Consider the following 18,513-nt stretch of genomic DNA (forward strand, 5'->3'; position numbering starts at 1 on the left):
TGACTCATCAGCGCAATTACTTTTAATTTCCCTGATATTATGAACTGAAGAGATGTCAGTGGCTTTTATTGCCTCCGGTCTTCTATCGAGGACATTCAGCTTTGAATAGCTGTGTGTCCTGTAATGAAATTTGCAGCAGTAATAAAAATAAATAGCTAAAAAAAGCCAAGACCACCTGCTAAAACATTATCTTCCTCAAAAGTACAAAGAGTACTCGGTACTGCCCTAATAACAAAGGCCCTTGTTTTGAGGTACCTTTCTGATACTGGTACAGCTTGTGCACTGATTATGAACAACTGAATCAGTAAAACAAGCTGCTCTCGATTAGAAGCTACCAGGAAACTTCTTTAGGGTACATAAAAGGTGAGCAAAAAGCCACATAAAGGAAGTTCCCAATGACACCAAACTCCAGATAATTTATTGGTCATTGCAGTGCACTTACAACTTCACATTTTTCGGCCCGTCCTAATTATAACCATGCATGGTGCCACAAACAGGGCACTGGATTTGGTTCTGTGAGGTCCCAAAGTCTGGGATCGGGCATCTTCTTTAAACACACTTTGACTAGAATTGTTGGGAAACAGAAACGGAAACAAAGAAATAGTGAGTGCTGTTTCTTTGTTCCCCCCACTAAGCCTAAAGGCACTCCTGCTACTGGTCAAGGTTATCGTCGCGCCCCTTGCTGCCACTCAACGATGCATTAATAGGTCATCATCTTGTCCATAGCAGTGCGAGATGCAAACACAAAGCCCCACTTCCTGCCAAAAGACAAGTGAAGGATTGCCGTGCCTTCTTCGGAGAAGGTCATTCTGTCACCTGCTCAATTTGTTTGTTTTCAGACTTCAAGTTGAGTGAAAAACAAAAACCAAAAAAAAACCTACCTGGCTGGTTTTAATGAATCGCACTTAACAGGTGGCACACAGGCCGAGGCAGAACATTTGGCGGATTCATAAAATATTGCTAAAACAAAAGGTTGATCCCAGTTTCAGTCTTTTGTAGGTTATTTCTTCAATTTCCCAAAATAAACATACTTGTTAATAGCCTCTATATAACAGGAATATTTACTATTTACTGGGGCGTCACAAGGTTAGCGGTTCAATTTCTGTCTGACTGCATACTGGCGTGTCCTTGGACGAGGCACTGAAACTCCAGTTGCTCTCTCTGGACCGGAAGATTCATGCCAGAGGCCAAGAGTGCAGTTTATGTGTCTGAACACATAAACAAACACAGGATACAGTATATTCAATCATCCATTCATTATCATTACCAACTATCCTGCACTCTGGGTTGGGGGGGAGCACGTGGAGCTGGAGCCTATGCAAGCCGTCATTGGGCAACAGGCGGGGTCGTCATTTCGCCTCTGTGTGGTTTGTATTACAACCCTATAGTCCGATTGTAATTTGGCTTTTGAACTTTTGGTTTAATACTAAAGGCCTAACCAGGCACGAGGATCCCAACTTAGCCTTGGCAACAAACTCATACGCATGACATCTGCTTTGAATTGTATATGAAATTATGATGAATGCCTTTGGGTGTGTTAAGTAAATCAATAAATGTCGAAATAAAATGATATATGGGTTCATTTATTCATTCATTGAAAATACAATTTAATGTGTACTGTACTAGTTTCTGTAGCCTATACCAGCTAATGTTGGCCGATTGACCCTGGACCGGTCACCTGTCAATCACAGGGCCACATATTGAGACATCCAACCATTCACTCTCTCATTCGTGCCGCGACGTGTTTTTGGACTGTGGGAGGAAACTAGAGAACTCAGATGGAAAATCACGTGGACACAGGATGAATATGCAAACTCCTTCCTGTCAGAATCAAACCAGAGACCTTCTTGCAATGACCCAAAGCGATCACCGTAATACCCGGACTATTGAGAGCACCTCAATATAAGCCGCTACGGCTAGCTGATCGCGATCTTGGGCTTCCTCCTGCGCACCTAAAACCGTCAAAAGTTGTCTTCTTCCGTGTCGCAGTTGAACAGACTTAGAATTTTCCGACCATTTCATCCGTCCGATGTGATGAGGATAAATATTTTAGCGGTGTGAAAGCCCCCCCCAAAAAAATCAATATATTAGTCGCATCGCTGTTTAAGTGAAAAAAGTTGCGGGTTATCATCCGGAAATTACAGTACCATTGTGCCACCTTACCCGCCAGTCAGAGTATATCCAAAATTGAAAAAAATATATACATATGCATCAATGTTTCTCTAGCAATTTTGACTGAATCTTGATATCAGACCCTAAATTCCCTAATGGAAAATGTTTCTATCCACTGAATGCAGACACAATACCCATCTGGTATTGTTATATAAAAACAAAATTTTCATACCCCTACATTTCCTTGTCAGTCAACTTGCCCCCCATGGGAAACACCGAGGTCTCTGCCAGTAAAACCAACCCCTAAAAAAAAAAAAAAAACATCCAGTCTGACAGATTTAATTGCAACTATCCATATCCACTTACAACAGTTCACGTGGCTGTTTCCGTTTGCCAGGACAGCCAAGATTGAGAAAAAAAAAAAAAAAAAAAAAACCTGGCTTGTATATTTAAAAATGAATGACAAAGCATGATTTAATTAGATACGGCATGCATTACAGAATGACTGGAAAATAAATAAATAAATAGATAAGGCAGCCGGTGGCAAATGGGCCGGAACTCAAAATGATAGACGTTCTTCTCTAATATGCGAGTGACTTGCATAGGAACGCGAGTCGGTATGATATGGCCCCATATTATCCAAATGACAAACCAAACTGTTAGAAGGGAACACGGTGGATCGAGCTTGTCAATTTCAGAACGTCGGCACCGAGGCGCCGTGGTCTGCCGTGGTGAGATTGGAAAAAATAAAAATGCAATGCACACAATTTGTTTTCTCCAAAGCGCAAGTTCATTGCGATGTTTTTACAATACCAACAAAATGGTCCTCTCCGTGTGTTCCAAACAGCCCAGGTGAGAAGGCACTGATAAATCACCAATCTTCCTCTTCTTACTTCATTTGCATGCCGAGATGCTGAGCCAGACATATTGAGACCGACTTATTTAATTCATTTATGCCAATTGTTGTCTGATTGCAGTAAAAGCTAAAAGGGCAAACAAAAGTTATATCATTAGCATAAATGTTGTGCTATGACTTTCTGCAATGGGGGGCTTTGCTGAGAAATATCTGCTGGCGGAGGCCCATTGGAGGACAGTCCAACAATGGCCAGGACATTATTTATCTCAGAAGCTCCTGTTGCTGTGTTCCAAGGTGTTTCTGTTTTTGTCCAATTCCCTTTCTTCCAAGAAATCAAGCCTTACTGACAACATAAAACAAAATGTTTTTTGGTTGTTTTTTTTTAGGTGTGTCATTTCTCCTACATGAATTCCTGACTGGACCTCTACCTCTCAATGAAAACAAATCTCCAGACGAAAAGTGCCTCCGGATTACAAAGAAAACAACAAAACAAAAAAAAGAAAAAAAAAAACTTTTTTTGTCTCTCAGCTGATGGGGTCGTAAATGTGACAGATAAAGTAGAGAAGAAAAAAAAATGCAAGAAAACAATGGTATCAAACACTACAAGAGGGAACCGATAAAGCGATTCGATTTATACTGTTGGTCGTTTATCTAAATTCCTCATTTCACTCCAAACTCTGAACGCAGCATTTCCAAGCTCTCCCTCAGAGATGGATAGAATTCATGAAATTCAATTCAATTCATTCAATTAAGAGTTCCACACATTATCGATATAGGCAAAGAAATAAGTGTTAAGATTCTATAGTTGCAAATCAGAGGCTGAGCCGAGATTGCTCATTGGACAGACATGAAACCATTCACTCTCGTTCACGTCATAGAGACCATTAACCATTGGATTGAACCAAGAACCTTCTTCCTGTGAGGCAGAAATGCTGACCGCTGTGCTGCAGGTTGTCAAATGCAATCGTGGCAACCAGACTTTCTCTCCTTGGAGAGTCTCGCCTCCAATCCAAGGGGGTTCTTCAGATCTGAGAGATTGTGAGGAGTCGGGGTCAGCTGTTGGTCTGAACTTCATTTGTAAGTGAGTGAATTAAACACTGAGAATTGAAAATTCACCATGACCTGATGACTAAGAACCTTTAAAAACGCTCCAAACATTGGTTCAGCTGTGGAATTATTGACTAATGGCTGACCTTAGAGACATCATATTGACACACAGTTTTGAGATCACGTGAACAAGCACAATGTAACTGCAAAAATAAAGTGAGTCAATGAGTTGTACCACCAGGATTGGGAGGGGGGGAGGGGGGGGGTAAAGACATGTTCTCAAATTTTCATTGACCGGCCTGTTGTTGAAGAGAAGATTTGCTGTTCGATGAAAAATAGGAAATACTAGGGTTTGTATTGGCCATCGGAATTCTGTTTACAGACTGACTCCAAAGAACCTTAGGCAAAAAACATCAAAACTTTTTCAAGCCATATGAAGAAATGCAAAGTTAATCTACTCCTTATGTGGGAATGACATTAATAGTTCACCGAATAGATCGAATTTTGCCGTGTCGGATTTGAAACATTAATTATGAAAAGGTTATGCCGGCAGTCATTAGCAATGCAGCAGGCAGCTTCTAGGTAACCGGCGCGAGGTCTCTCTGTGACAGGAAAAATAAAATAAAAAAAACAAGCAAAAGGCTACGCAATTATGTAATCGACGCAAACAATGTTACTTCAGTTATAAATTGCCCCCGAGGGCACAGGGGTAAATGTCAAGACGTCATAACGCAGCCTCGCCTATCCCTGCACTCCAACAGATTGCGGAAGCAATTTCCTTTTTGTCACCGGCAGCTTATATCTGTAGAGGAAGTGGTGCCTAAACAGAGGCAAAGGGGGGGGTCAACTCGGGACAGAATAGGAGACAGCGCAGCGATTGCTTGTCTAAACACTTTTACACTTCTGACCCCCCCCCCCCCCCCTTCCCTTGCCCCTTCACGCTCCCTCTCTTTATAAACAATGAGGCCAACAATGGAGGACAACTAAGCAGCAGAGTGGTTGGGAGGAGGTGGGTGGGTGTGTGCGGAGAAGGGGGGGGCGGCACTGGCACCCACTTTAATTCCAGCAAAAGCTGTTCCAACAAAAGGGTCTCCACTTGGGAGCGACCGCCGAGCGGCAGCCTGCCAGGGTGGCTGGAAATGGGGTTGCGAGGAGAAAGAATGACTGTAAGAGAGCATGGGAAATTTAGACGGTGTGAGAAGAAAAGGGGCAACTAAGAGAATGGGACAATGAGATGTATGAAAAGGCAGAGTTTTTCCTCTACTCTGCGGCAAGGACGGGAGTCAAACTACGGAGCGTGTCGCTTTGTGTGTATTCGTGAAAAGAGCCTGCAAACTAAAAAAGTATAAAAAGAATCCTTCCTCCAAAACATCCTTGGACCGGCTCCATTGATATTCATGGCAGCTTTCCCGTCGCTTTCGCTGTGAAATCCCCCCGTTGCAACGACACCTGCACGGCCATCGCGAGGGAACATCCGAAGCATCGGAGTTGATGCGGAGAAATTCCCCGGGTTGAGGAGTGAACTAGCGACTGGAAGGGAGGTTAAGGCGCATGTTTGCTTGCTCTTGGCAAGAAGATAAATGGATTACAACTGGCTACTTGGACTTTCCTCTAATGACAGATGACCTCATTTAAGACGTCCAAATATGGCTGAAAAGCTTACACGACAAAGAAATATTAGACAACAGTATTCACTCCGCTAAAATTGCCTCCGTGATGACCAGTGCCAAATCTTTGATCAGCCCTGCCAACCTCCATCTCTCCCTTTGCAGTGGATTTTGTTTTTCTTTTTGCTGATTTTAATGAATGAAAATAAAAATTAGCATTCCCCTTTGTGGGGAAAAAAAAAACAAAAACAAACTGAATAATGCAAGGCCCCGCGAAACGGCGCCTCTGCTCAAACGATGACGGAGGGTCATTAACATTTTAATCCTTGATCAATAACAGAACCCTGCGGTGAAAACCAAAGAAGACAAACTTAAACATTAATGGCGGCCGGCAACAAATCACAACACACTATGTGCTGCAACGCCGCGTAAGACTGTCAATTAATCATGGAAAATAATGGGCCAAACATCTCCGTGACCACCGGGGCCTGATACGGTGTGTTTTCTGAGGATCTAACAAACTGCTCTCTGGAGTCGAGTAATGACAAACAAAACAGATTAAACACGGAGAGCACCCAGCGCAGCCGCGACGGGTGTCGGCGTAAATCACGAGCGAATATTAACAACGTGCTCTCCGGGGATAATTATCACCTCACGCCTCAGTGGGGGGGGAGCCATTGACATTTGAATCCTGAAACAACACGCCTTGAAATGCAGGTGAGGACCTTGAATTGATCATTTCTGGTTGGAGGCTGGGTTCGACGTGTAAAAGGAACATCGTCATGTCAACCATGAAGCGCTTTATCTATCTATTGTTTGTGATGATTATTGTGACTCAAATAACTTTCTTGTGTGTCCCCTCTGCATTTTTATAGCCTTTTCTGGAAGAGCGCAGTTCTCTAGGATTCTCTATACCACTAAACCTGCGCTCACGGACAAGGGGAGCCTGTCCCGGCTGACATTGGCCAAGAGGTGGGGTTCCTCCTGATCAATTTAGGGTCAATTTGTGGGTGTAAACCAGAGAACCCAGAGGAAACACACAAACGGCACATACAGAAAGACCGCCCTATTTAAATCAAACCAGGGACCTTCTTGCTGGGAAGAACTCACCACGACCCCGCCAGATCGCTAAAATCAAGTACAATCTTACTAATAATCTAACAAATCATTAAGCCCCATAGGAAGACCCTCCCCATATATTCTCTCTACTCACCCCACCTTCCACCTCATCGACGACACCTCTCGTGCTTCTGATATCCTCTCCACAGCCGAGGCTTCTCCCAAATACTTAAATAACACACAAAGGACTGCCTCTCCTGAGACGCACACCTTGACATTTAGTCAATCCGCCATCAGCCGCAGAGGGGCGAGGACCTCTAGACACCTCCGAACGGTTTTTAAATGTGGTGCAGTCTTCACATCACTCTCAACCTCAGGGTCAGATTGATTCCACTGGGGTTAAAATATAACGTATGCAAGTGCGATCAAATCTGTACGGACGTTCTCATTAAATTGGCCCTTTGCCTTTGTGAGTATTTCCAGCCTCTGGGATTTCAGGCTGGATCACGCTGCGAGGATGTATCAAATCCGGTATTCGGAACCTCTAACAATCTTGCTCATGTCAATTACTAGCTGCTATTCATTTACCTCCGACATTCCTCTGCTTCTTCAAAGACTGGGGTCGAACTCTGACCTCCACTGAAACATACTGTATACAAATCCAAGCCATCTTTCGGCCTCAACAAGACTACAGCTAAACATCAAAGGCTTCTTTCGCATAATTTTGTGCAGTTCCTAGAAACTTTTCTCAGCTAAGGCTGTTTCTTTCTACATTAAGACAGCATAGGAACCAGGGTTCCAGGGGACATAGGTGCTTGGTGATTGGGTGAACTCATAAGTCACGGCCATTAGCTGATACTTCATGCGATCTATGCACTACGGTGGTCACTGGTTAACTTCTTTCCAACACAACCGTTGGACAGAACCAACAGGAGACAAACCAATGAAGAAGTCATTGGCCATCTACGCCACATATGGGCTTTCCAGGGCCCGCAGCACAGCATAAACATTTATGAGCAAAATAAAGATGCAGTTAGTTGACGCCACGGTTCTTTACATGGGGATGTAGCACATGGAGGAAATAAGAAGAAGTTGTTTTTCTTGTCAGCAGAGCATGTGGTAGGAACCTCGCTTTACGTGTTGTCTGCGCCGTCTTCCTCTTCTTAGCGGTGGATTGCGTTAGAATGCGCCGCAAACGTTTGTGTCAGAACAGCCCCTACCTTGGTCCATAACTGCTCGCGTGAATGCAAAACTGGAAAAGTTTCCCCAAGAGGGTAGTTCCAAAAAATGAAATTCCATTCTAGTTCTTAGAATTCTGTTCTTGGAAAATTTCTGTCTGAAAGCGGCTAAAAATCAATGTCGAAAAAATGTTTCCATTACATTTTAGGATTATATCTGCTTAATGAGCTAAAATCAACCGAACCGGCAGCAGGTTCACGGGGACAAATAATTGAATTATATAATCACATAACTTATTATACAATTTTTATTATCATTTTATAGGTCTTCGAATGCTCCGACCGTACGAAGAGGATTTACCCTTCTTGCATGTTAATCAATTTGGTCTGGAACAAGGAAGTACAATACAATGAAGTGAATCCTATTTTCTGCCATTTTCCAACTTTCCACATATTGGTTTATGAGGAAATTGAAGAAACGTTGCGCTTTTTTATTTAGAAAATAACAACATACACGGCATGTTTTACAACAGGGGGGTGCCAATGAGGTTATATGTGATGTACTTTTCAGTATGAGAGTGCGCACATGGCAATGGCGTTCTTCTGTAAAGCACTAAAATAGATTTGAGGTAGTGAAGAATGACCGAGGCGTGACTTTAACCATTAATTGTGTTTAAAAAATTCCATGAACTGTGTTTCAGATGTTTTACATTGTCCCTCATTTGCAGAGACTCAAAACTAATTGGAATATCACAGAACGGGGGTTTAAATATCCCTTTTTTATTTATTCCGTGACAAATCAAACACGTAATGATGTTGATTACGCTTTTGAAATGAGTTTCTGGTGGTTCTACATCAGATTGCGAGTCCAAAAAGGTGTCAGGGCATAATTGTTTGGCTGAAAATAACTTGTTAATTGGCTTTCAAATGAATGGGAAATACCAGCCAAATCATCAGATTTGTAATCTTGTAAAAAAAAAGAAAAAGAAAGCAATGCACTGTCAAGCCCAGCAAAGACATAGTGGACCACTGAAGAGACATAAATGTAGAATTCTTCCTTTGGCAACAAAGAACACCTTTACATCTTCCAGCCAAGCCAAGAACCTTTGTGGTGAAGGAAGGAGTATTGTTATCAAAGTCTACAATTAGTAACATGCAGAAACAGGGAAGAAACACTGGACCTTGAAGGAAAATATCTAAGAGGCTTTTGCAGTGTTGAAGTACCGATGAAACCCAGTTCTGGTGTTGACCGAATTTGTGATTGAAGGAAAGCATTCAGGAAGGGAGGAATAGGAGAAGATGCTTGAGGAATGGAGGAAAAGATGTGATGGTGCCCATTTTTTAAGAATAAGGGGGGGATGCAGAATTGCAGCAACTATAGAGAGGATAAAGTTGATGAGCCATATAGTGAAGTTATGGAAGAGAGTAGTGGAAACTAGACTGAGAGCAGAAGTCAGCATTTGTGAACAGCAGTATGGCTTCATGCCGAGATAGAGTACTACAGATGCAGTATTTGCTTTGGGAATTCTGATAAAGTAGTACAGAGAAAGCCAGAGGGAGCTGCGTTGCATTTTTGTAGGCCTTGAACAAGCATATGAGAGAAACCAAGAGCCAAGAGAGAAACTCTGGTATTGTATGAGGAATGGAGTGGCACAGAAGTATGTTAAACTGGTGCAGGACATGTATGCTAGCTGTAAGACAGCGGTGCGGTGTGCTGCAGGGGTAACAGAGAAGTTCAAGGGGGAGGTGGGACTCCATCAGGGATCAGCTCTGAGCCCCTCTTTGTTTGCAGTGGTGATGGACAGGCTGACAGATGAGGTTTGACAGGAATCTCCACGGACCGTGTTGTTTGCAGATGACATTGTGATCTGTTTGAGAGCAGAGAACAGGTTGGGGAAAATCGAGAGGTGTGGAGGTATGCTCTGTAAAGATAAGGAATGAGGTTTAATTGCAGGAAGATGGAACCCGGGGGGGACAGTGAGGCTACAGGGAGTGGAGATCAAGAAGTTGGAGGATTTCAGGCACTTGGGGCCAACAGTCCGGAGCAGCAGAGGGGGGTGGAAAGGGTGAAGAAATGGGTTGAAGTAGGCTGGAATGGGTGGAAAAAAGTGCTTGGGGTACTATGTGATAGAGGACAAGACAGGGGTGAGACCAGCTATGATATATGGCCTAGAAACAGTTACAATGATGAAAAGACAGGCGGCAGAGCTAGAGGTCGCAGAGATGAAGATGGTGAGGTTCTCTTTCAGAGTGACCAGGATGGATAGGATCAGGAATGAGTCTATCAGAGAAACAGCACATGTCAGATGTTTTAGAGAGAAGGTTAGTGAAACCAGATTGAGTTGGTTCAGTCATGTACAGAGTAGGGATATTGAATGTATTGAAGGCTGGAATTGGGGCTGCCAGGCAGGAGGTCTCAAGGAAGACCAAAGAGAAGATTTATGGACGTAGTGTGGGGTTATGAAGGTAGTTGGTGTGAGAGAGGAGGATAAAGAGAATAGGGTTAGATGGGGAAGGTTGATTCGCTGTGGCGACCCCTGAAGGGAAAAGCCAACGGGAAAAGAAGAAATGTTTGTGGCAAAAATACATAATGGAATTAAAGACAACCTTAATTATTACTGTCTTTCCAGTGTTCTTTCTCTTCTTGCCAGCACTTGGCATTTCCTTCACTAAATCAACAAAAGAAAAGGCTTCTCACACATGAGACTGTCACTAGCGCTATCTTGGGGCAGCATGGCTCAGGGGGCATTACGATCATCCTTGGAACCAGAGATTCCTGCTTCGATTCCCGGCTCTTCCAAGTGTGTCAAAGTGTTGTTGAGCAAGACACTGAAGCCCTAACAGCTCCCCTGGCGCCACGAGATGGCTGCCACCTGCTCATGGTTCATCCATAATGGGTTAAATGCAAAGAGGAATTTCCCACCAGGGATTCATGGAGTATAAAAAATAAAATCTAAATCTCCAGCAGGCTGTCTTTCATGAATCCGAACTAACAATTACTTTTCTGTGTTAACGGTTTCACCCCTTTAGCCACATCAGCCATCTATAGCCAATTTTGTCCTTCAGGATTATACAGCTGGTTGACTGAGCCATGTCATAGTGCTTGGCAAGATCTGCAACATGAACGACGCTTGTCCACAAAATTCCAATCAAAATTTGACCGAAAAACTCTGTTCCTAGGCCGATTTGTTCGTAACTAGGGGTGTTCGGAAGCTATGGTTCTGCTGTATACATTTTTATTTTGTATTTTAAGCTGATAATGCCAACATAGTTCATTAGTTCATTTCAAATCCATTATGGTGACATAACTGTGCTAACTTAACTGCACATGTGTCCTGCCAGACACCAAAATATCACCCAGCCACAAAAATATTGCAAATATTTCCATTACACTTCATTTCCCATTGTGATTTAGTAGTGAGAAGCTTAAAGGGGAGAAAACAACAAAAGGAAAGGGGTTGAAATCATGACACAGGTCATTAATCACGCCTGCCCCACTCATGTATTGATTGTTCAATTTTATATACAGTATTAATCCAATGTTAAAACAATCCTTGTAGGCATCAAGACGTGTCTTTCGATTGGTCTTCCACTAATAACAGTTGGCAGAGGTTAATTACTGCAGAAACCCTGAAACATAGAGAAGGCGACTCGGGCGTCGTCTCCTCTGAGTGACTTTGTTTTCCTGCGGTTTCCAGGTGGAGAACAAAACAAAAAAAAAAAAAGAAGAAGAAGACCTCCATCGCAGCCACCGCACGAGTTCCACAGATTTGCAAACAACAAACAGCAAACACGCGCGGCAGAGGATGACTCATTAATAAAACCTCTCAATAATCAGGCGGCGCAGCTCCGAGGGAGATAATCATCGGCCGCCTGCTCTCCAAATGATAAGCTAATCAGCCAGTCGTCTCCAGCAGGCTGTCGAGGGGCCTCATCATCATTGACATTTCAACACTGGGCTGGACCTGTAGAGACGAACGCTGGGGTGGGATGGGTTTGGGGGGGGCTGAGAGTGGGTTGGTAGGGGGGCACCTGAAGTGACATAATTACCATGCAGCAGAGTGATATCCTCTCATTCGTATTTTGCCCTCATTTACCGAAGGCTAGCAGAGATGTACAACCGTTCACACGGAATATAGCAATTCATTCATTCGTTATCGGCCGCTTATCCTGCACTCGGGGTCACGGGTCATCCATCCAGGATCGCAGCGGTCGTCGAGAAGCGAGGTTCACCCCGGAGAAGTCACCAGTCGATCGCAGGGCCACATATGGAGATGCACAACCGCTCACTCTCTCATTCAAGACTAGCAAGAATTGTTTTTTTTTTTTTTTGCATCTTGTATTTGCAAGTGTTATTTGCAGTGCTTGTGTCCTCTATTGTAAGTCGCTTTGGATAAAAGCGTCTGCCAAATGTAATGTAATGTTTTTGGGTCAAAGATCATCTTTTCTCCACCGTGCATGGATCTCGACATAAAACCTCAGATTGGATCCAGTTCTCCCTCTCAAAAAGGGCTTGAGTGTAGCAGGGAATTCTCAGAAAACTGCCACTTTCTTTAGTTTTCATCCACCATCGGTAAGATTTGTTTCTACGTCATTTCCCCCCACATGTTCAAATTATCTTGTCACCTGCGGCGGGGGAGGTCTGACGTCCCCGGAGTCTCCGATGAGTATCCGTCATTCTGCCGCGACCCGAGCCACGCGCTTTGCTGTACCGGGGGTCGCTCGGCGTGTTTCGTGCCATTAAACTGGGGTAATCCTCCGTTCTTCGTGGCTCCGGCTATCGCTCGAGATCACGAGGTAGATTCCATCAAAAGGTAAATGTGCAAAAAATAAGAAACGCCAAGCAGCTTCTCTAAAATAGCTTGCCCTCCCATTTGCTTTGATCCATTAGCTATGTCTCTGAGGCGTGTCGACGCACAAGACGGAGGCGCTTTCCCGCTCAGTAATGACCCGTCTTCTCTCCCCTTGACAATTTAGGGACAGTTCTGACAGATGATACTGGTTACACTCAGGTGAAAACAACAGGCTGACAGATTCATGCTGACAGATTTTCATACCCAGAACTGTAGCCCTGAATGCTTGTACTTATGAATTTTCTGGCTGGCCCCAGTTGAGATAAAAGAGAATTATCTCTGTCGGGACATATAGCAAGTCTCTATTACTCAACAGTGTATCACTGATTTTATCATAGCATGTGATTGTTATCATCTGCATAGATATTAATCACAGTGACACTTTACAGGGGGGCAAAAAGTAATTTTACTCCATTTTTTTTTTTCCAGTTCTGTCTGGATGTTGTTTTGGCACGTTGCAGCGCGGTGAGTTACAGGATCGGGAGAAGCCGCCACAAAAACGCCGGTACTTTTTCCAGACCTGCGTTATCTGACCCACTTGCTACGTGCTGAGCGCTCACAACATAGGTATGTGGAAAAACAACAGCCCCTAGATAGTTTATGGGCTCTTCGAGTGATGAAATCCAAATGGCCAGAGGTGAATCTGTGCTTGGGAAAATAAATGATAAATATTTAATTGAAGTATATTTCATTTGTGTTAATTCCTTTTTTTAACTTTTAGTTCGAAGTTGGAATATTATTGTGATCTTGAAATATTGAATAAAATTATATTTATTATTTTTCGCCGCTCAAAATAACGTCACACTCGCGGAAGCCGGTATACCCGTCAGCCGGTAAAGTCACGATTTGCAGATGCTGTGCGAAGAAGTTCAGGAGCAGAAGACCCATAAACCAGGTAAAAGAAATATTTATGAAGATATTTCGCAAATATTTATTTTTTATTGTTTACTGACACAGTGATTTTTTCCCAATTTATTTTTAAAATTCAGGTCAAGGCACCGCGAAACGCTCTGAAAGCCCAAAGCTCAAAACGAGTTCATTACATAAATAAAATTTTATTTTCTTTGTAATAGTTTGTGAATTTCAGAAGCAACACACTACACACTTATGTATACAAAGTGTAAAGGTAATAAAAAGCAATATATACAGTGGTACCTCAATTTTAGACGTCAAAAAGTAATTGCGGCTCCCAGTGTTTTCTTTTCCGAAGAAACCGGGTCCAAATGGCTCTGTGGGTGTTACGGGTTGCCGACCCCTAATCTAGAGTGATTCGCCGCCACATAGAGACGCACAACCATTCACCCTCTCATTCACAGAATTAAGGGTTTCCAATTAACCTGGTACATATTTTAGTTCTTTAGAACTTGGAGGAAACCCAACCAAAGAGCAGGAGGAAGACATGCAAACTCCACACAGAAAGGCGCCAAGTCAAAACCAACCCAGGGACCTTCTTACTGTGAGCCGGGAGCGCCGACCACTTCGTGCCGTCCAATAACTCGATAATTTTCACGCATCTGGCTTTCAACACTGTGGTGTTTAACTGAGCCGTTCGCATTGGGAGACATGCAATGTCAAGTAAGGCAACTCAAAACTCTTGTACTGCTTTTATCAAAAGAAAAGTTTGCAACAACTTTCATCTGAGAGAAAAGTCTGACTGATGCGGCATATTTGAATTTTGCTCCCAGGATCCTTAGATCCGGAGTTGGATCAATGCGCGCATTTGGAAGAGGTGAACTTCAATCTATCAAACCGCACGGCCGTGCTGGATGAACCCAAAATCTGATATCGCCAAATCGCCGTTCAGGTTTAACTCCCAAAAGGCTTGACTCACGAAGAGGAAATGAAAGTGAAATGGAAGATAAGTTGTTTTTTTCCCCCGTCTTCTTATTTTGAGGTGACACAAAGCGGGGTGGAATTCGGCATTTTAACAACAAAGATTCGACAATTCATTCATTCATTATTTTTGTCCACCTATGCTGCGTTTCGGGTCACAGGGATGCTGGAGCCTGTTCTGGCAGTCGTTGGGGGAGAGGCAGGGTTCCAGGATCAAGGGGTCACTGTACATTTCGTTTCCATCCTGCACTTTGTGTCACTAGTGCACATTTGTGTGCATATCTTTTTATAGATACTAGCTAATTTTTCTTTCTTATTTGTCGTTTATTCCTTGTTCTGTTGAACTTGGTGAATGAAAATGATTCTGATTCTTAGGGGAGAAGCAGGGTACCTTCTGGACCGCTCGCCGGTCAATCGCATATCACACATAAGGAGAGACAAAATATTCACTCGCTCATTCACACGTGAGAAAGAGACACAACAACTCAATGTCATTTACTTCTCATAGAAACACGCAACCATTCACCTTCTCGCATCTCAGCAATTCAGGGTCTCCTACGGGATTTTGACCCCCCTGTCGGAATCCAACCAGGGACCTTCTTGTTGTGAGGCACTAAGACCTAAGCACCTCTTCTCTGCATGTGGGAGTCATTTGTTTGTACGCGGCCCCTCTGAAATTAAATGAAATAAAGCTTGAAAATAAACACAAACTGTGTTAGCGTTAGCTGTTTCTAGTTTGCTCTCATTTTTTTTTTTTGTTGCAATTTTTGCTAAAGCATGGCACAATGCAACCAACCGAATCAATAACTGTCACAAACATTTAAAGTGACTAAAGGACATACGGCTGCTTGTTCATGATAGAAGTGCAAAGAATAAGAAAGGCATAACAAGCTCATATGATTGATTTTTTTTTTTTTTTTTTTTTTAGCTTTTTGAGTCCCATAGGAAAAAAAAAAAAAAAAAAAGAGCCATTTCGGTACGGTCTCTACGTCTCAAAAACATCACGCTGCTCCTCAACAAGTGACTCTGTGGAATTAAAGATCCGAAGCTCTGCTCCAACCCTTCCGGGAGCTGTTGGCCGTGCATCAGCATAGCGTGAAGAAAAGACGACGCTCAAGGAGTCGAGTCACAAGAGCCTTTTCACTCAACCTCGGTAGCAAAGAGGGAAAATATGCACCAAACGGACATTGAGAGAGGTGTCCGAGCTCCGGGCTGCAGAGACGTCCTCCTCTCAGCTACTTCCAACTTGTCGATGCGTGTTGGAATGTAAACACACACACACACACACACAGGCAGACGGAAAATTCTCCTCTCAGCTGATTCCAGTGAAGTTTCACACACACACACACACACATACACACACTGCATTGATGTGGACTCGAGCAGATTAAACTGATTCTGTAAAACACTGATCTTTCAAGATGATACTGGCTTGCAGCTTTCATCAGGTATGTGTGTGTGTGTGTGTGTGTGTGTGAGAGTGTGTGTGTGTGTGCACGTGTGTCATGCAAATCATTACAGCTGGTATCAGAAAATACAAGGGGGAGTTTCAAGTTATAAATCAAGTGTTGCTGTTTTTGTTAGGAATCCGTGTGTGTCGCAACCGAAGCTAATAGCCAAAATAACAAGTGTAACAAGGGTTTGCAAAAATGGGCGTGGCTCCAGTGGCACATCCTAAATTGTTGTAAATATTTGCTCTGCTTCGGTTAACTTTGCAGGTTTGGCTTACTCAAAGGCCGAAATTGGATTGGTCGGATGGATCTCTGAACAGCTTCTGTTTCCATTGCATATTTTTATCAGTATTTCCATTAAAGTCGTGGCACTAAAATCAATGCTTTCACAAAGACTAGAATGTCAATCCCATTTATCTGTCACCTTTAAGCAGAATACCTAGGGAGCCCTCAGTGGCAATATAATATAAACATGAGCTTGAGCTTCTTTTCTTGATTTTCCAATCAAAAAATAAATATTATCCTATCTTGATTTAAATCCCATGTTAGCTAGAGATCAATCATCAAAGTGACACCCGGCCTAGGATATCAGCGTGACAAGAACCCTAAATCCTAGGACATCGAGGGAATATTGCGCACAATCACAACTATTGAAATATGTTACATGCAGAAGTTACAGGAGGGATTCATATCTCAGTCCGTCTCGGCGCTCCAAATCACGCATTTTATCCTATCCAGGCGGTCTTGGGCGGAGGGTGAAAGGGGGCAGCAGTGAAATTGCAAGTCGTGCGTGTATATCCCCCCCAAATCATGGCATTATTGCGGGTGCGTATTGGTGAAGGTGGCAATGGATGAGGGGCTGAGAACCCCCTGCATCCACTCACCCACTCCCGCTGGATCCACAGCGTGCGTTTGAACATAAGAGGGATGCAATCGCGACCCGTTCGGACCCACGCACACGCGCACACACACACACACACACACACACACACACACACACTTCCTCCTTCAACAGGTAAACACAGATTTACATGTCAGCCGTGTTGGAAGGGTTTTGTGGAGAGGCTCAGAGGGGATTAAGGGTTTCCTGAACAGTCACCTGCCGTCTGAAGCCGCGAGGAATTAGGACCAAAACACACACACACACACACACGCACACGCACGCACGCACACGAAGCGAGAGCGTTAAGACCTGGAGAGGAAAAAAAAAACTCCACGCAGATGGAGGCGATAAACTTTTGCAAAAATTACACGCGTCGGGAGGGGGGGAGATGGGGAGGTTGGTGCCGGGACAAGGGCGGCGCGGCGGCGGCGGCGTCCACTCGCGGTCACGGGCGGAGGAGGCGGTGAACTAATGGCGCTCCGAGGCGCAGGGAGTGTGTGTATGTGTGTGTTTGTGTGCGTGTGTGTGTGTCAAGACGGTGGGGTCTTACCTTGCGCTGCGAGGAGGACAATCGCCGCCAACAGCCAGGCGTGCGTCGCGGCGGGAAGCCGGCGGTGCGGCGCGTAATCTCTCGCCATTCTTCTTTTCCAAAATAATTTAAATAAAAAAAAACGACGCAAAAAAACCCCGCAGACGCAAATATCCACGGGGCGTGGGGCGGAAATTATTCCCTCCGCGATCAGCCGGGCAACTTCCGGTTCAGTTTGGACCGGATAAACCGACCAAGTTGTGTCCCTTCTCGTCCGGAAGAAGAAGAAAAAATACAAAAAAAAAAAAAAAAAAATTAAAGTGTGACACTTTTCTCTGTGGATCTGAAGAGCGGGGTGGTATGGGGGGTGGGGGGGAGGAGTACCCTTTCCACGCGTGGGCCGCCCCGCAGTGTGCGCAGGTAACCCGCGGCTGTCTTAGTAAGTGAGTGGGTGAGAGGGTGTTGTTTTCTTTTTTTTTTTTTTTTTTTTTAATTTTTTTTTTTTTTGCGCGGCGCGGCGCGTTTCTGCCAAGGCGAGCCGAGAGAGAGAGATATTCGTCGGGGTGGGAGTCTGGACGAAGAGAGAGAGAGAGAGAGAGGAGAGTGGAGTGGAGTGGAGCTCCGCGTCAGATGCAGGAGAGCTCCGAGTGGGGAGGGCTGGAGGAGGAAGAGGAGGAGGAGGAGGAGGAGAGGGGGTTTCAGAGTGATGTCAGCAGAGCGTCACCAAGAGGACTCTAGCCGTAATATTGAATCCTCTCAGCCGCTCCTCGCACACCGGGAGTTTGTCTGAGGACCGGCGCTCCGGGGGCGCACCTGCACTGAGACCCCCCCCCCTTCCCAAAACACATCCCTCCCACTCCCCTTTTTTTACGCGTCGCGGTCCTTAGGTGGTGCCAAACTCTGCAAGATCGCGATTTGAAAAATGCAAAAAATTCACCCGCAGTCAGAAACAAAAAATTACACCTCACTCAAAAATAAAACAAAGGTTGTGAGTGACTCTTGATACTTCTATCATTAATAGTCTTAGACTATTAATAGACTTTTTTTTTTTAATAGATTACATTTTTTATTTTTACACTTCTGAGTCTATTTATTTTATTTATTT

General features: G+C 44.0%; 1 protein-coding gene across 2 annotated transcripts in view; it reads right to left on the reverse strand.

The window, feature by feature from the left end:
- The window catches only part of pvrl2l (PVR cell adhesion molecule related 2 like), a 424,999-nt gene extending 407,016 nt beyond the window's left edge, over positions 1-17,983 (reverse strand). For both annotated transcript variants that reach the window (XM_086178170.1, XM_086178169.1), the window contains exon 1: positions 17,430-17,983. In XM_086178170.1, the coding sequence (XP_086034296.1) occupies positions 17,430-17,517 (88 nt within the window). In that variant the 5' untranslated portion in view covers positions 17,518-17,983. The remainder of the gene's footprint in view (positions 1-17,429) is intronic.
- Between the last annotated feature and the right edge of the window lie 530 nt (positions 17,984-18,513).

Source organism: Fistularia commersonii, chromosome 30 (genome assembly GCF_037954325.1).
Source record: "Fistularia commersonii isolate RoL2024-O1a breed Wild chromosome 30, RoL_Fcom_v1.0, whole genome shotgun sequence".
NCBI classification, from domain to species: domain Eukaryota; kingdom Metazoa; phylum Chordata; class Actinopteri; order Syngnathiformes; family Fistulariidae; genus Fistularia; species Fistularia commersonii.